This window comes from Callorhinus ursinus, unplaced genomic scaffold (assembly GCF_003265705.2).
Source record: "Callorhinus ursinus isolate GAN/ISIS: 27379988/994484 unplaced genomic scaffold, GSC_fseal_2.0 scaffold5, whole genome shotgun sequence".
Taxonomy (NCBI): Eukaryota; Metazoa; Chordata; class Mammalia; order Carnivora; family Otariidae; genus Callorhinus; species Callorhinus ursinus.
The window spans coordinates 82565147-82579096 of NW_027397067.1; the positions used below are offsets into that span (position 1 = coordinate 82565147).

At 57.8% G+C, this 13950-nt stretch overlaps 1 protein-coding gene across 11 annotated transcripts; it reads right to left on the reverse strand.

Annotated features, from left to right (window-relative positions):
* Window positions 1-1358: 1358 nt before the first annotated feature.
* On the reverse strand, window positions 1359-9221 carry NRBP2 (nuclear receptor binding protein 2). Of its 11 annotated transcripts, XM_025871284.2 has the most exons (19): window positions 8710-9215; window positions 8093-8215; window positions 7917-8018; window positions 7713-7802; window positions 7507-7547; window positions 7324-7418; window positions 7171-7194; window positions 7016-7099; window positions 6885-6940; window positions 6707-6802; window positions 5577-5709; window positions 5380-5482; window positions 5211-5261; window positions 5001-5136; window positions 3916-3969; window positions 3750-3813; window positions 3596-3651; window positions 3466-3512; window positions 1359-1993 (listed from the first exon to the last, which is right to left on the reverse strand). In XM_025871284.2, the coding sequence occupies exons 1-19, from the start codon at window positions 8836-8838 to the stop codon at window positions 1918-1920; spliced, it is 1560 nt and encodes a 519-aa protein (XP_025727069.2). In that variant the 5' UTR covers window positions 8839-9215; the 3' UTR covers window positions 1359-1917. The 11 variants fall into 11 exon arrangements, with proteins under 11 accessions (XP_025727069.2, XP_025727067.2, XP_073749464.1 ...); XM_025871282.2 differs by having other exon boundaries at window positions 7713-8018; window positions 8710-9218; XM_073893363.1 differs by lacking the exon at window positions 8093-8215 and having other exon boundaries at window positions 8710-9217.
* Window positions 9222-13950: the final 4729 nt, after the last annotated feature.

A 13950-nucleotide genomic window follows, 5' to 3' on the forward strand; every position in this document is an offset into this window, starting at 1 on the left:
AATGGGCTGGGACTTGCCACCACCACTGCAGAGGGTAGGGGCACAAGCACCACTTTCTGGTAGCAGCTTCCCCTATGAAATTTGACAATGATATGTAATAAGGGATTCAGAGTGCTTGTGTGCTGGGCACTGTTCTCATTACCTTACAAACGTTACCTTGTGTGATCTTTACAACAATTTCATGGAGTGGGTACTGTTATTATCCCATTTTTACTGACGAGGAAATAGGGGCATAATATCACACAGCAGGAAGCAGCAGAATGGCCCAGAGCCTATGCCCTTAACTACTGCATATTGTGCCTCTCAAAAGATAATTCCAACATCTAAATAAAAGTCCCACGAAATAAGGAGAGGGGAAAATAAGCAAAAACAAACAAAAAACAAAACAAAAAAATGCCCAAAGAAAATTTCCTAGAACTGAAGGGTTGGGATCTCTGGACAATAGATAAAAGAGAAGTTTTTAATCCAGAAACATCATTGAGATTTCCAAAGGGAGGGAGGAAGAGAGAGAGGAAGAGGAAGAGGTAGAGAGAGGGAGGGAAATCACAAAGGGTTAGAATTCAGAAAGGCATGGGAAGTCTTGGGACTAGAAAAAAATCACATGATACCTTCAAAGTCCTGGGAAGAAATAGTTTTCAACTTAAGCAAACTTTTGTGCCTAGCTACACTAAAAAGCAGATATAAGAGTAGACTAAGGACAAATAGGCAAAGACTCCATAACTTCCCATGCACCCTCTCTCAGGAAACTTGTAGGATGTTCTTCCTCAAACAAAGGGTGAATGAAGGAAGAGGAAAGCGAGGGATCAAGTAAAAGGAGAAAGGAGGTGCTCCAGGATGCTGGTGAAGGAGCAACTCGTGCCGACAGCTGGGTCACAGGCCCAAAAATAAGCAGCTTGGGGCAGAGAGCTGGTATAGTGGGGGCTCTGGGAAAAGATGAAACTGAGCAGTCAATTGTGCAATCAATCTCAAGTATTGAGAGGTTCACACTTCTGCAGGAAAATCTAAGAATGAATTAATACGACATGTATAGAAAACTACACAAACAAAAAAGAAAGGCAATTATTAACTCCAGGCAAAACAAAAAGTTGTGCAAGAAAGCAAATATAACCCTAGGACACCTTGTTCTCTGCTAAGACCTGCAGTAATGAAGTTGTAATAATACACACCACACTGGGATGATGCTGGGTCAGGAAACTGAGGCCAGTGACCCCCCATCTTCTCCAAGGACACCAGCAGGGGACACCTTAAGTAGAAAAACCAATAAAAAGCAGTAAAAGCATGTGTGGCTTGTGAAAGATGGATTTTACATGCCTGAAGAAATAGCTAAGGGTTAAATCTGGGAAGGATCAAGAGCTGGAGACTGCATTGATCATTTATTATTGGCTTTAAAAAAAACCCATTCCACTTCCAAAATGATATGTATATAACTTTGAAAAGATAACAGTTAAATTGAAAACCTCAACATAAGCATGATTAAATGAAGCAATGTATTGATAGTTTTGAGTTCAGTTTAATCATGGGTACAATCTGTTATGCATTTGACACTCAAATTGTTTAAGATAGCATCAGGATTTCCAACTAGACTTGTATGTTATTGTAGATTTGTTATTTTAAGTTGAAAGAGTAACTTTGTGGAGTATTGGGATGTTTAAGACAACTTGAGATTCACTATGTTTGTACATTTATTTGATACACCTTGGTAATTTTGTTTTGGTTTTTGGTTAGGGTAATGTAGTAGGTGGAAAAATGATACCCTCTCTCCAGGATGTCCATGCCCTAACCCCCAGAACCTGTGAATGTTACTTTATATGGCAAAAGAGATTTTGTAGATATGATTAAGGAACTTGCGATGGATTTTTCAGGTGGACCCAACCTAATTACATGAAGCTTTCCTGGCTGCAGAAAACCACAGATGGTTCATGAGAAAGACTCAACCGGCTGTTGTTGGCTGTGACGATGGAGGATGAGTACATGAGCCAAAGAATGGCGGTGCCTGTAGAAGCCAAAAAATGACCTTCAGCTTATAGCGGGCAAGAAGATGGGGATCTTGGCCCTACTGTTGCAAGGAAATGAATTCTTGGCCAGTGCCCCGTGCCCATGCCATGCCTGACATCTGCAGGCCAATAACCTGAAGGAGCAGAATATGGAAACCTAGGAAATAGTTCTCGGCTCACCTAGAACCTCCAGAAAGGAATGCAGCCTTGCTAACACCTTGAGTTTAGTCTGGTGAGACATGTACCAGATTTTTGACCTGCAGAACTATGATAAATTTGTGGTGTTTTAAACCACTAAGTTTGTGGTAAATTCTTATAACAAGAGAAGTAACACAGTGGTGAGCTTTCCTGGTCTGACAATAGAAATACTTCAAAAGAAACCTGAATGCACTAAGTTTATACATGCAATTTAAAATGCTGAAGAACGTTTAACTCAATTTGAAGATGGATGGGAGGTGGTCCAGGAGAAAAGAGGCTAGGACAATGAGGGGTGGGAGGGAGTTGAGTGGGAGAGACAGGGAGTCAGGGGCTGATAGTCTCAGGACTTGGGAGGCAGCTGCCACAGGAGGGGGTGAGTGACGTTACATGGGGGGGTAGTGAATTTGAGAGGAGGCACATCGAGGAGCAAGGAGGATGCCTAAACCCAACCCCTCCAGGCCCAGGAATGTGGGAGAGAAAATAGCCCTATGGAGAGGGCTGCAGGGGCCAGAACAGTCTGCAGAGGGAGTGGCAGGTCCCTGTCCCAGAGCAGTGGAAAGTCAGCAGAGGGCTCCAAGATGGGTCTGCACTGGGCAGGGGCTGGAGGGCTGTGCAGGAGCCATGTCGGGTTGGGGACTCTTGAAGTGTCTCTGCCATCTGCTTCTCCTGCCAGGTCGTGGCCCTGCCTAGTGCCCAGCATTGTGCCTGACGCCTGCAGGTATGGTACCACTGGCTTAATGTGGGGGTTCCCGATGTGGGTCTGTGGTTCCAACAGGGTGTGGAGCATTTCCCTGGGCAGGCATCTGTCCAGGACTGATCCCCCACCCCCACACTCTGGCTCCCTGCAGGGCAGCCTCCCCCATGCTGAAGGCTCAATCACTGACCAGGTATCTTGGGGTGGGAAAGAACTCTTGGCCAGGAAATGGACGATATGGGAAGGAACTGCGAGTTGTGGAAGCTGGCTAGGTGGGGGAATCCTATCCTAAGGACATGTGGGGCCTAACTACTCCCCTGACCCCCAACCCAGGCTCCTTCACCCCCTGATGGACCCCAAATGCACCCCCCCCCCCACCCCACTCCAGGGCCTCCTTGAAAGCTGTGGAAGGCAGAAGTTCCTCACTAGCAGGCATTTGGTCATTAGCCCCCAAGCATGTAAGCAGAGCTCAGCCCCTGGTCCCCTGAACCCTGGCCCAATGCTGAGCTTCCCCGTGTGGGCGGCCAGGGCTGGTCCCTGGGGGCTGGGGTGCGAGGTCACGGCTGAGCTCCAAGGTACTTGAGGAAGGTGCTTTCCAGGAAGGCAGCCAGCTTGGTCCGGTCATCCTGCAGGGTGGGAGGGAGGCATGGGGTGACAGGGGCGCAGACTCTGTGTCCCCCGCACAGCTCGGCTGGGTCAGCCCACACACCTCGTGAACGAAGCCATAGTGTACCAGCTCGGTGGCAAGGTCCTGGGCACTGTCGGCTGCAGCAGGGGCACAGGCAGGGGCGGGACAGAGGTGTGAGGCCACCACCTGGGCCCACACCTGCCCCCGTCCCTGCCTGGGCCCCCGCCTGGCCTACTTGGGAGCAGGTCATAAGTGAGCTGCCGGTGCAGCCGGTCCTCCAGCACCAGAAGCAGAGTAAGCTGCGGAGGTAGGGAGGCGCGGTTGGCTCCCAGAGTCCCCCAGCCCCCCCACTGCTTCCCCTCCCTTGCTCCTCTGTGGGCCCCAGCCCCTGTCCTGCTCACATGCCAGCGGGCCTTGTCCTCACTTCTCTCCAGGTTGCACTGCATCTGGATCACCTGGGGACAGGGATGGACCAAGGTCACCCACACAGGCTGGACCTCAGCAGCTGAGCAGTAAGAGCAGAGACCGCCTCAGGGGACAGAAGGAACAGTAAGGACTGGAAACGGGGTTAAGTCTCTAAGGAGAGCCTAAGAAGCACATTCACTACCGGCAGCCTGGCAAGTTAAGGAAAACTTCCAGAAGAGTAGACACTGAGTCTGGGCACTGAAGGATACACAGAGTTTCCACAGGTGGGGAGAGGACCTGAGCAAAGAGAGAGCTGTGAGAAGCGGTAGAAGGAAGGGGTCAGTGGGAAAAGGGGCAGAGGCATGGGATGCCAGCAGCACCAGCCCTCAGAACACCTGGGGGGCAGGCTGAGGACCTCCACCATCCCTGTGGGCAGCTTTGGCTGATAGGACATGAATCCTGGCTGCACCGTGGAGGGAAGCCAGGAGGAAGGAGGCTAGGTTGGGGGCTGGTTCACCATCCAGGTAGGAAAGGGGGGTGGCCTAGATCGGGGTGGAGACCACAGAGACATACTCAAGGCCAAAGCGAGAGCCTCTGAAACCCAGTAGACATGGACATGGAAAGGGGGAGAGGGGCTGAGGCCCTGGCAGGCCCCTGGCCAGGAGGGAGCTTTACAGGAGGAGAGATTGGGGGAAACACAATGTCTGGGAGGACTTGGCGAAGACACCAGGACACAAATGTCAGGGAATCAGCAAGCCAAGGGCGGGGGATCAGAGAGGCCTAGGGGTAGATGAGATTCTCAGATGAAGACTGCTTGGAGCACAGCAGGATCAGGGCAGGGCTGGGGGGCAGGAAGCAAGGGATGGGGGAGGGGCCTGCAGGGGGCCAGGCGCCTCTGAAAAGGGGGTATCTTAGCTTGTCCTACCATCTCTTATGCCCCACATCAGGGTCAGCCAGGACGTGTTTCTGGCAGTCTGGAGGAGTGCTGGGCTGGGGGGCGCTCAAAGCCCCTGGCAAGAGACCCCTCTGGGCTATGGACAGGCCTGAAGATGGGCACGGTGCAGCAGGAGCAGGGGCTCACCTTTCTGGTCTCCGAGTCAAAAGGTTCTGGCGTCGGGGTCTTGGCCTTCTGCGCCTCCTCAGGGGGTGGGGCCAGCACACGGGGCAGCCCCAGGGGCCGAGCCGCCGCAAAGTTCATCAGCGGGTAGATCCCATTCCTGAGGATACACTGGGGTGGCTAGGGGCTCAGGCCCGGTAGCCACCGGTTCCCCAAACTCACGGCAGCTCTCACCTGACATCCTCCAGGAATTTGTCAAGCTCCAAGCAGGAGACCTCCGAGTACCTGGCACAGGTGTGAGAAGCACATGAAGGGGGCCAGCCGGCCCACCCCACCAGTGCGGCAGGACTGGGTAGGGGCTGGCCACGTGGAGAGGAGAGGCCTCTGGGCAGCCCGCGCTCACCGCCACTGCAGCGGGGGCCGGGGCGGCCGGGGGATCTCTGCCAGGACTGCGTGCAGGTCCACTGCCTTGGTTTTTTCCTCCACCACATTCTCAGGCATGAGGTCTGCAGGCCGCAGGAGCACTCAGGGTCGTGAAGGGGGCCCTTTCACATCCCGCCCCCAGGCCCTTGGCCCGCCCCCAGACCACCTGCCCCTCACATTGGTGCTGGATGAAGCAGTGAGCTGCCAGGAGCTTCAGCGAGTGCACTTCGAAGAGCACGCGGTGGAAGAGGAGGTTGTGGGCAGAGGGCCGATGGCTGGGGTCCCGGGCCAGGCAGGAGAGGATGAACTCCTGGGAGCGTGGAGAGGAGAGGCTCAAGTGGGTGCAGTGTGAGGAGAGAAGGCCCCTGAAGTCCCCAGACCCCTAGGGTCCAGTCCTTACGGGAGTCTTCTTGCGGGAATGGGCGTAGGGAGAGGTCTACCGTTAGCAGCCAGGCTGGGACCTGATTCTACAAGTAGGACAATCAGGCCCTAGGCCCAGAACGTGCCATTCTCTACTTCCTAGAACCCTCACAGAAATCGTAGGGGGTCAGTGTCGTCATCCGCAGTTCACAGATGAAGCCTGCGCTGTGGAGGGAGGACTGAAGCCCCTGCCCTGCGGTCCCGGCAGGGGGAGGAGGGGTGCTGGGCAGAGGGCCAGCAGATCAGCCCAGGCTCCTGGAGGTCCGTGCAGCCCAGCATAAACCCGCCTACCCACAGACTGCTCCAGCTCCGGAGATGCCCCGATGGGTCCACACCCCGCCCCACATACATGTCCTCTGCTGCGCCTCACGTCTGTTCTGGCTTCACTTCTCACCAGCCCCAACCAGTCCCCATCACTTCTGACCCTGTTCCCCAGAGGCCACGTGGTCAAGCCAGATAGCCTAGAGAGACTGTGGACACAGCCTCCATCCCACACCCCCTTGTCTCCTCCCCACCACGCCCCTGACATAAGCTGGGGCCATGCCGCCTCTAGCTGGCTTCCTGGAGCTTAAAGGCAGGGACGTGGAGTGGAAGACTGCCTCTCCAAGCCTCTTTCTCGTCTCCAAAACAAGCATAACACTAGTGCTCACAGATGGCGTTACCTCTCTGGCCTCTCCTTCCTTAGAAGGACACTTAGGGCCTGCAGGCCTGAAACTCAACGTGCACCATGGGTAAGGCCCTCCTTGTGGGTAGGCCTTGGTGCAGTGGGGCTGGCATACCCCTCCATGGCACAGAGCCACTGCACCTCCGGGCCTATCCCCGGCACCACACTGGCCCTACCTGGGACTCCTAAGAGCCAGCTGGGAGGGGCAAGGCCAGCTGCTTACCCGCATGTTGGGGTCGCTCAGTGAGTGCCTGGCACGAGTGATGGCCTCCTCTGTGACCCGGGTGTCTCCATTGGCTTGGATCTCCAGCACAGCCATCTAGGAGGCAGGGCCAGGTCAGGCATGGAGAAGAGATGCAGGGTGAGCTAGCTGGAAGGCCATGAGGCCATTGGGCTAGTACCTCCAGTGCACACATCCCAAAGGAGAAGATGTCCACAGCAGTGCCATCAGCAACCTCTGAAAGGGGGAGAGCAAATCAGGCTGCATATGGAAGAGGCAGCAACAGCAGAAGCTCCCGGACTCGGGACTCACCACCATACTCTGGCGGGAAAAAGTGCAGGTTCCGGAGCTCCTCACGCTCAGCACGGATCGGGCTTCGGAGATCGTCTGGCAGCGCTGTGGAGAATGCAGAGCGTGAGCAGACTGAACCCGTCTGTGCCCTCCACCCCCCTTGAGTCCCCACGCACCATTGGAGAAGATGCGGTGCCACACTGCACCGGCCACCACAGGGAGAAAGAGTAGGCGTCAATGTGATGGGGCGTTGGGTGTCCTCTGCCCACGGTTTCCGGCAGCCCCCCGCCCCCCCCACCCCGCCAACCCCCCTCCAACCCTGCCAGCACCAGAGCCAATCTTGATGAGGCCGTTGTGCTGTATGAAGATGGTATCACTGGTCAGGTTCCCGTGAATGATGGGGGGACTGCAGGCATGCAGAAAGCTGAAGGAGGGAAGGAGAGTAGGTGTAGTCAGGTCGGGGGGGGCACTGAGGGCATGGGGGCGTGGCAAGGGCAAGCCCAGGCCCTCACCTGAGTGCAGACAGGATCTGCGTGCACCAGCGCTTCCAGGCCTGGTGGTGGATGGACTCCATCGGACTGGTGTGGAGAGGCGGCTGGGCCTGTGGTGCCCACCCTGCACCCCCTCCTCACATCCCTGACCCGGCCCCAGCCCAGTCCTGTCCCCAGAGCTGCCCCTCACCCACATCCCCAATGCAGCCCCAGCCCACTCCCCATACCCGTGCGTTCATGGCCTTGTGGTTTTTCTTGGTCTTTTTGAGGAATTGCTTGAGGCTGCCCGATGACACGTACTCTGTGATGAAGATGACCTGCGGGGCGGGCGGGCTCCGCCAACTGCAGGCGGGTCCCTGCCACCACCACCCATCCCCCACCCCAGCTGTGGCCACATCCCACCCTGTGGTGTGCCTGTGCCCGTGGCTCACCCGCGCCCGGGCTTCTGAGGCATCCAGCCAGTATTTGTGCAGCTTGACAATGTTGGGGTGGTCTACCAGCACCAGCTGCTCAAACATGGTCTGGATCTTCTCCTGGGAAGGGGGGTGCGGTCATGGGGTGGTGGTGGGGGTGGGGCGCGGTCGCTCAAGGGGTGGGCAGGCCTCACCTCATGGGCCGCGAAGGCCTTCCTATCCCCGAAGTGCAACTCATTCCACACCACCTCCACCCCCTCCTCTGTGTCCATGGCCAGGAAGGTGCTCTGGACCCCTGGCATGTTCCCCTGGTTCACCTGGCAGTGGGGGTGGGGGAGATGTGTCAGGAGACAGAGTGGGGGCTTGGTCTCTACCCACATCCTTGGAGGGGACACAGCAAGCATGGGATGCCGGCCCTGACCCCCTCTGGGGGCCAGGAGGAGTGTGGGCCCCTACTAGCCAAGCAGTGGTATCCAGGGGCTGGGCTGAGGGGGTTTAGAGCAGGTTTCAGGGGATTCAGGATGGTCTTCATGGGGCTAGCGGCTCGTCTGGTCGCAGAGGCATGGGGAGGTGATCCTGGGAGGAGACTGGACCCTAGGGAACTGGGGGTGCCTCAGCAGGGCGTGGGGACCAGGCCAAAGGGGTCCAAGGGCCGGCCAATTAGGAGGGCTGCCTGTACGAGGCCGCGGAGAGATTTCTGGCCTCCTGGCTTGCCCGTGGCCCCGCGTGGCCTCCTCCGCCCCTCCGCCAGAGGTGGACGGCGACCACCCTCTCCGTCCCCCCCCCCCCCCCCCCGCCCCGCCGTGCCCACCTGCTCTCGCCGCTTCTGCCAGCGGCCGCACGGGCTCTCCTCCAGGATGTCGCTCTCGTCCTCGCTCTCATCCTCCCGCTCCCGCTCCCGCTCCCGGCCCCGCCTCGGCGCCGGCTCCGGGGCCGCCATGGCTCAGCCGGCCCAGGCCGCCGCCCTCCGTGGGATCCGCGGCCCCACGCCGCCGCCGCCGCTGCCCGCCTGCCCTGGCCCCGCGCCCAGACGTCCAGGCAGGAGCGAAGCCGCCGGCCGCCGCCTCGAGCCCCCACCCTGGTCCTGGAATTGGGAGGCGCGGGCGCGCGGCCGGCCGGGGAGTAGAACCCGCCCGCCCCTCCGAGGCCGCCGCTTCGGGCCAAAGCCCTAATGGAGAATCCCGGCGGAGGGCAGACCCCGCGCCGCGCCCAGCCCGGGCCCCGCCCATTCTCTGGCAAAGCCACGCCCCGTCCCGCCCGACGACGAAGGCCACGCCCACCCCGCCTACGGCCACGCCCTACCCGAGGGCTCGCCCGGGCAGAACCCCCGCTCGCGAGCCCCATTCCTTATGAGTCCCCCTCCCTGCCTGAAGCCCGGCCTGTCCCTGACTAAGGCCCCGCCCCACGGAGTCCGCCCCGGTCGGGGCCCCGCCTATCCCGCCTAGGGCCTGCCCCCGGAGGTCCTGCTAGGAGCCAGGCGCCCCGCTCCTGCGGGAAGCCTCTGCTGTCGGCTGCAGGGAGAGCAGTCCCCGCCACCAGCCTGACTCCAGCGACCTGACCTCAGGGCTTTCGGCGCCGGCCTGGAGCCGGGTACATCGGATCCTCCCTGGGCGCTCTGCGACCTGCGTGGGACCGGGTCAGGGACTCCGGGAAAGGTCCCTGCCCAGCTTTTGGAGCTGCAGGTTCTTCCTGCACCGCCTCCCCACCACACTCATGCTACGCACAACCCGGAACCCAGCCCCAGACCCCGTTCAGTCTCCAGGCTTCCTTCGGCCTGGGGCTTGGACCCGAAGGTCTCGGGGAAGGCCTGGGGTGGGGCACGTGGGACGGTCACTGAAGTGATAATAGCAGGCTGGCCCAGTGACTTTAATGCATGATCACAAACCTCCCACTGCTTGCAGCTCTGTTCTTTCTATTCTTTCGCACGCGTTTACTGTCCCACACTCCGAAATGGCAATTCTTCCCTTTCCGGTGACGCAGAGGAGGCCAAACTACCCTACTCACATGCAGCCCCTTTCTCTTCAGGAGGCCCCTCAGCACGCCCTCTGGCCATGTCAACAAGAGACACGCTCTAGAATTCTTGCTTAAAATCTCCCTTTACCCCACAACCTTCACTGCCTTCCCATGCCTTCCCATGGTCTCACCCTCTTGCACTTGCTCATTTCCTCCCCCACCCTTCACTGTCTCTTTCTAGGGAGAAAAGTGGTACACACATGTACTTTCTCTCAAATTCGAACCCCAGCCCTGAACTCCTACTCCATCTCTGTTCAGTGGTCTTCAGCCCCACTGGTGTATCAGAGTCAACAGGGACACCTCTCTTTTCCCCAGATGTTGCCATAGATGGCATCTGACCCCTTCCACCATCCCCACTGCTGTCATCCCTATATGACCCACGTTGCTCACCAGGGCCACTGCAGCAGCCTACTCCCTATTTCTTGGCTGCCACCTAGCACCAGGAGGCACAACCAAAATGTCTCTCAGCTGCTCACAACTCTCTGTGTAGTGAACACGGAGACCAGGAAGGACAGGCCCCATGTCCCAACAAGACACCCTTTAATTAAGGACTGAAGATCTAGGATCTTCCAGGGGTCATGCTCCAAGACCTGCACCATTCTGAGAGACTATTCTAGATGAAGCTCCATGTTGCCGTACATGTGTGACATGTTTTTTTCGTTGTTTACTTTCTTCTCTCTGCATTTAAAACATCTGAAGAATCAAAAATCTGAAAAGAAGAAACCTTTGTTTATAAACATGAATATTCCTCTGTAAATTTTGAAGGATATAGCTCCAAAATATGCCAGTCACACAACCCTCTGAGGGAACATATGTAATAGACTGCTCCAAGACAAATTCAGATTGAACCCTACCTGACCACAAAGTGTGGGGCACGGACACCAAGAGGGACCCCAAAGAGACACAAACCGTTGATTGATAGGAAATGAGTGAGTCCACAAGCAGAAGCATATCTTTGAAATGTATGAGAGTGCATTGAATAAACAGAGGAAAACAACAATCGGATGTGTACTATTCAGTGGAACGTGACAAAAAAACAAAAAACAAAGGAAAGACTTCTTAACACTAACCGCAACAAAGTTTATCAGAAAAGGTCAACTAATATCCATCACTAAGATACACACAGACTAAAATTTGACAAGTAAAAATTGCTGGAAATATCCATACGAGTATCATGAGAGCACATACTCATTTTATTTTATTTTATTTTAATATATTATTTATTTATTTCAGAGAGACAGAAGAGCAAGAGAGGGGACACAACCAGGGAGAGTGGGAGAGGGAGAAGCAGGCATCCCACCGAGTAGGGAGGCAGATGCAGGGCTCTCTGCGGGGCTCGATTCAGGGCTCCATGCGGGGCTCGATCCCAGGAGCCTGGGATCATGACCTGAGCCGAAAGCAGACGCTCAACGACTGAGGCACCCAGGTGCCCCCATATACTCATTTTGGCACAACATGGTAAACGTGAAGACGTTAGAAGGAAAATGGAAATTATTAGCTTATCTCCAGATATATATATATTTTTAACAAGGAGGATACATTACAAAAGTGATCGGACTTTTTGAAGATTGCTGAAATACAGACATAAGTTTATAGAAAACGAAGCAACAATGTCAAGAAAGGCCATTCTGCTCAAATAATGGAAAGAAATAAGAGGCCCGTCTCTGGCTCGACGGAAGCTCTCTGGAGAAGCTCCGCGTAAGTGAGGTTCTCGTGCGTGTTGGGGTCGAAGAAGCCCCTGGTGTCGTCGCTCGGGTCCGCCAGGACGCGGTTCATCTCCTCGTCGAAGTAGCCGCGCTGGTAGGCCACGTCCACGGGCACGCGGTGGCTGTGCACGGGGTCGATGATGCCGCCCGTGGCGATCTGGGCCTCCAGCAGGCGGATGCCGTGGTCGCGGACGATGAGCTCCTTCTTCATGGCCTGGAAGAGGGAGATCGGCCGCCCGGTGTAGGGGTCCGTGTAGCCGGTGACGGCGCGCTCGGCTGACAGCAGCTTTGCAAACACATCAGGCCCAATGAGGCCGGCCCTCAGTGCCTCCTCTACAGAGTATGTCTTGTTTTCCTTTGGGTTAAGGATGAAGCCCGTGGCCACCTGGGCCTCCAGGAGGATGAGTGCTGTGCCGTGCCTGAGAAGCCCCTTCCCGCGAGCCTCGTAGATACTGAGCCGCTCCCGGGAGCCGGTCAGCAGCACGCCCGCGATGCAGCCAGTGCCCTGCAGGTACCTCTGGACCGAGTCCAGCCTGCCCACTTCCTGGGCTGTGGTTTGTCCTCGCTTCAGCTGCTCGTACACGTCCTGGTCAATGATCCCTGCTTTCAACAGCTCATCTGGCGTCACGGGCCCCCTGAGCCCAGCAAAGGTGGTCCTGGCCGTGGCTGCAGCCTGCTCCAGGGTGGCCCTCAGCACCGCCGCCAGTTCCTCCAACGAGATGGTGCCTTCCTGGTGCTGCTGGGCCAGTGCTGCCCTCTGCTCTGTGGAGATGGGCTCGGAGAAGAGCAGCTCCCAGAGTGACGCGGGCCGGCCCTGGAACTTGCCCACGGAGATGGTGGCCGTGGCCTCACTTAAGGCCTGCCGGGTGCTGTGGTCAATGAATGGGGGTCCTTGTGGCTCCCCTCCGAGGGCCCCGTCTGAGAGAGGAAGGAAGGCCAGCCCTGTCTCTGGATCGGTGACACAGCGGGCCATCAGCTGCCCATAGCCAAGGCTCCCCCGTGTGCTGGGGTCCGAGAAGCCAGTGGCCCGGGAGATACACTGCCACGTCTCTTCGTCCAGGCATCCGAGGCGCAGAGCGGCCTCCAGGGGCAGCCGGAGCCTGCGGGCTGGACACACTGGACCACCTGTGGCCAGCTGGGCATCCAGGAGTCGCAGTGCCAGAGGCCTGTCTACCAGCTCCTTCTTCATGGCCTGGAAGAGGGAGACTCGCCCGCTGCTGAAGGGGTCATCATACCCCGTCACCACCTGCTCAGCCACCAGCAGCTGCCTGTGGAGCTCTGGGCCGAGCAGGCCTGACCTGACGGCCTCATCCACCATTAGCCGCCGGCCAGTGGCTGGGTCCACCAGCGTGCAGGTGGCAGCCTGAGCCTCCAGGAGCGGGAGTGCCGTGCCCATCGGGAGCAGGTGCTCAGTGATGGCCTGGAAGAAGCTCTTCTTGTGGCCCGCGGGCAGCAGGACAACCCCTGCCACGCCACCCGTGCCCTGAAGGTAGCGCTTCACAGAGGCCCATCTGCTTACATCTGACGCCACCAGCTTGCCCTCCTGAAGGCCCCGGGCGGTCTCCCCATCCAGGACCCCCACCTCCAGCAGCTCTGCCAAGCTCACTGCCCCACTCAGGGTCTGGAAAGTGGTCTTGAGGGGCAGCAGAGCCAGCCCTGTACTGGGGTCTCTCACGCACTTGCCCAGCAGCCTGCGGTAGGACAGCCACTCCCCCGTGTTGGGGTTCAGGAAGCCACGGGCACCGGAGCTGGGCTTGCCCTCTGCCAGGCCACGCCACGTCTCCTGGTCTAGGAGGCCCTGCTGGCAGGCCAGCTCTGGGGCCACTCGCACACCCCGAATGGGATCTACCAGGCCCCCAGTGGCCAGCTGGGCCTCTAGCCAGCTGCACCCCAGTGCTCGCTCCAGCACCTCCTTCCTGATGGCCTGGAAGAGTGCCAGCCTCCCGCCACCGTAGGGATCGGGGTACCCAGTGACGGCCCGCTCAGCAGCCAGGAGCCTCTCCTTTAGCTCCAGGCCTACCAGGCCCTGCCGCACGGCCTCAGACACAGAGAGGAAGTGGCCCTGCGTGGGGTCTACAAGGCCCCCAGTGGCGGCCTGGGCCTCCAGCAGAGCCAGCCCAAGCTCACCGGACAGGAGGCCCTGCTTCATGGCAGTGTAGAGACTCTGAGCCTGGCAGGAGGCCTCCACGTATACCCCAGCGATGCTCTTGGATTGGGGCCCAGAGAGGGTGCTGGTTCGCAGCATGGCCTTCATGGTCTCGGGGACGGTGGTCAGCTCAGTGCCGTTGGTGGCCAGGACATCAAGAGGAGGAGAGGTGTGGCCATTCATCATG

Coding starts and splice junctions, on each gene's coding strand:
- NRBP2 (XM_025871282.2), bottom strand. CDS start 8,838: ATGGCGGCCCCGGAGCCGGCGCCGAGGCGGGGCCGGGAGCGGGAGCGG. Junction 8,019..8,092: donor AGGCCTTCGCGGCCCATGAG/GTGAGGCCTGCC, acceptor CCCCCTTCCCAG/GAGAAGATCCAGACCATGTT. Junction 5,137..5,210: donor AAATTCCTGGAGGATGTCAG/GTGAGAGCTGCC, acceptor GTGTATCCTCAG/GAATGGGATCTACCCGCTGA.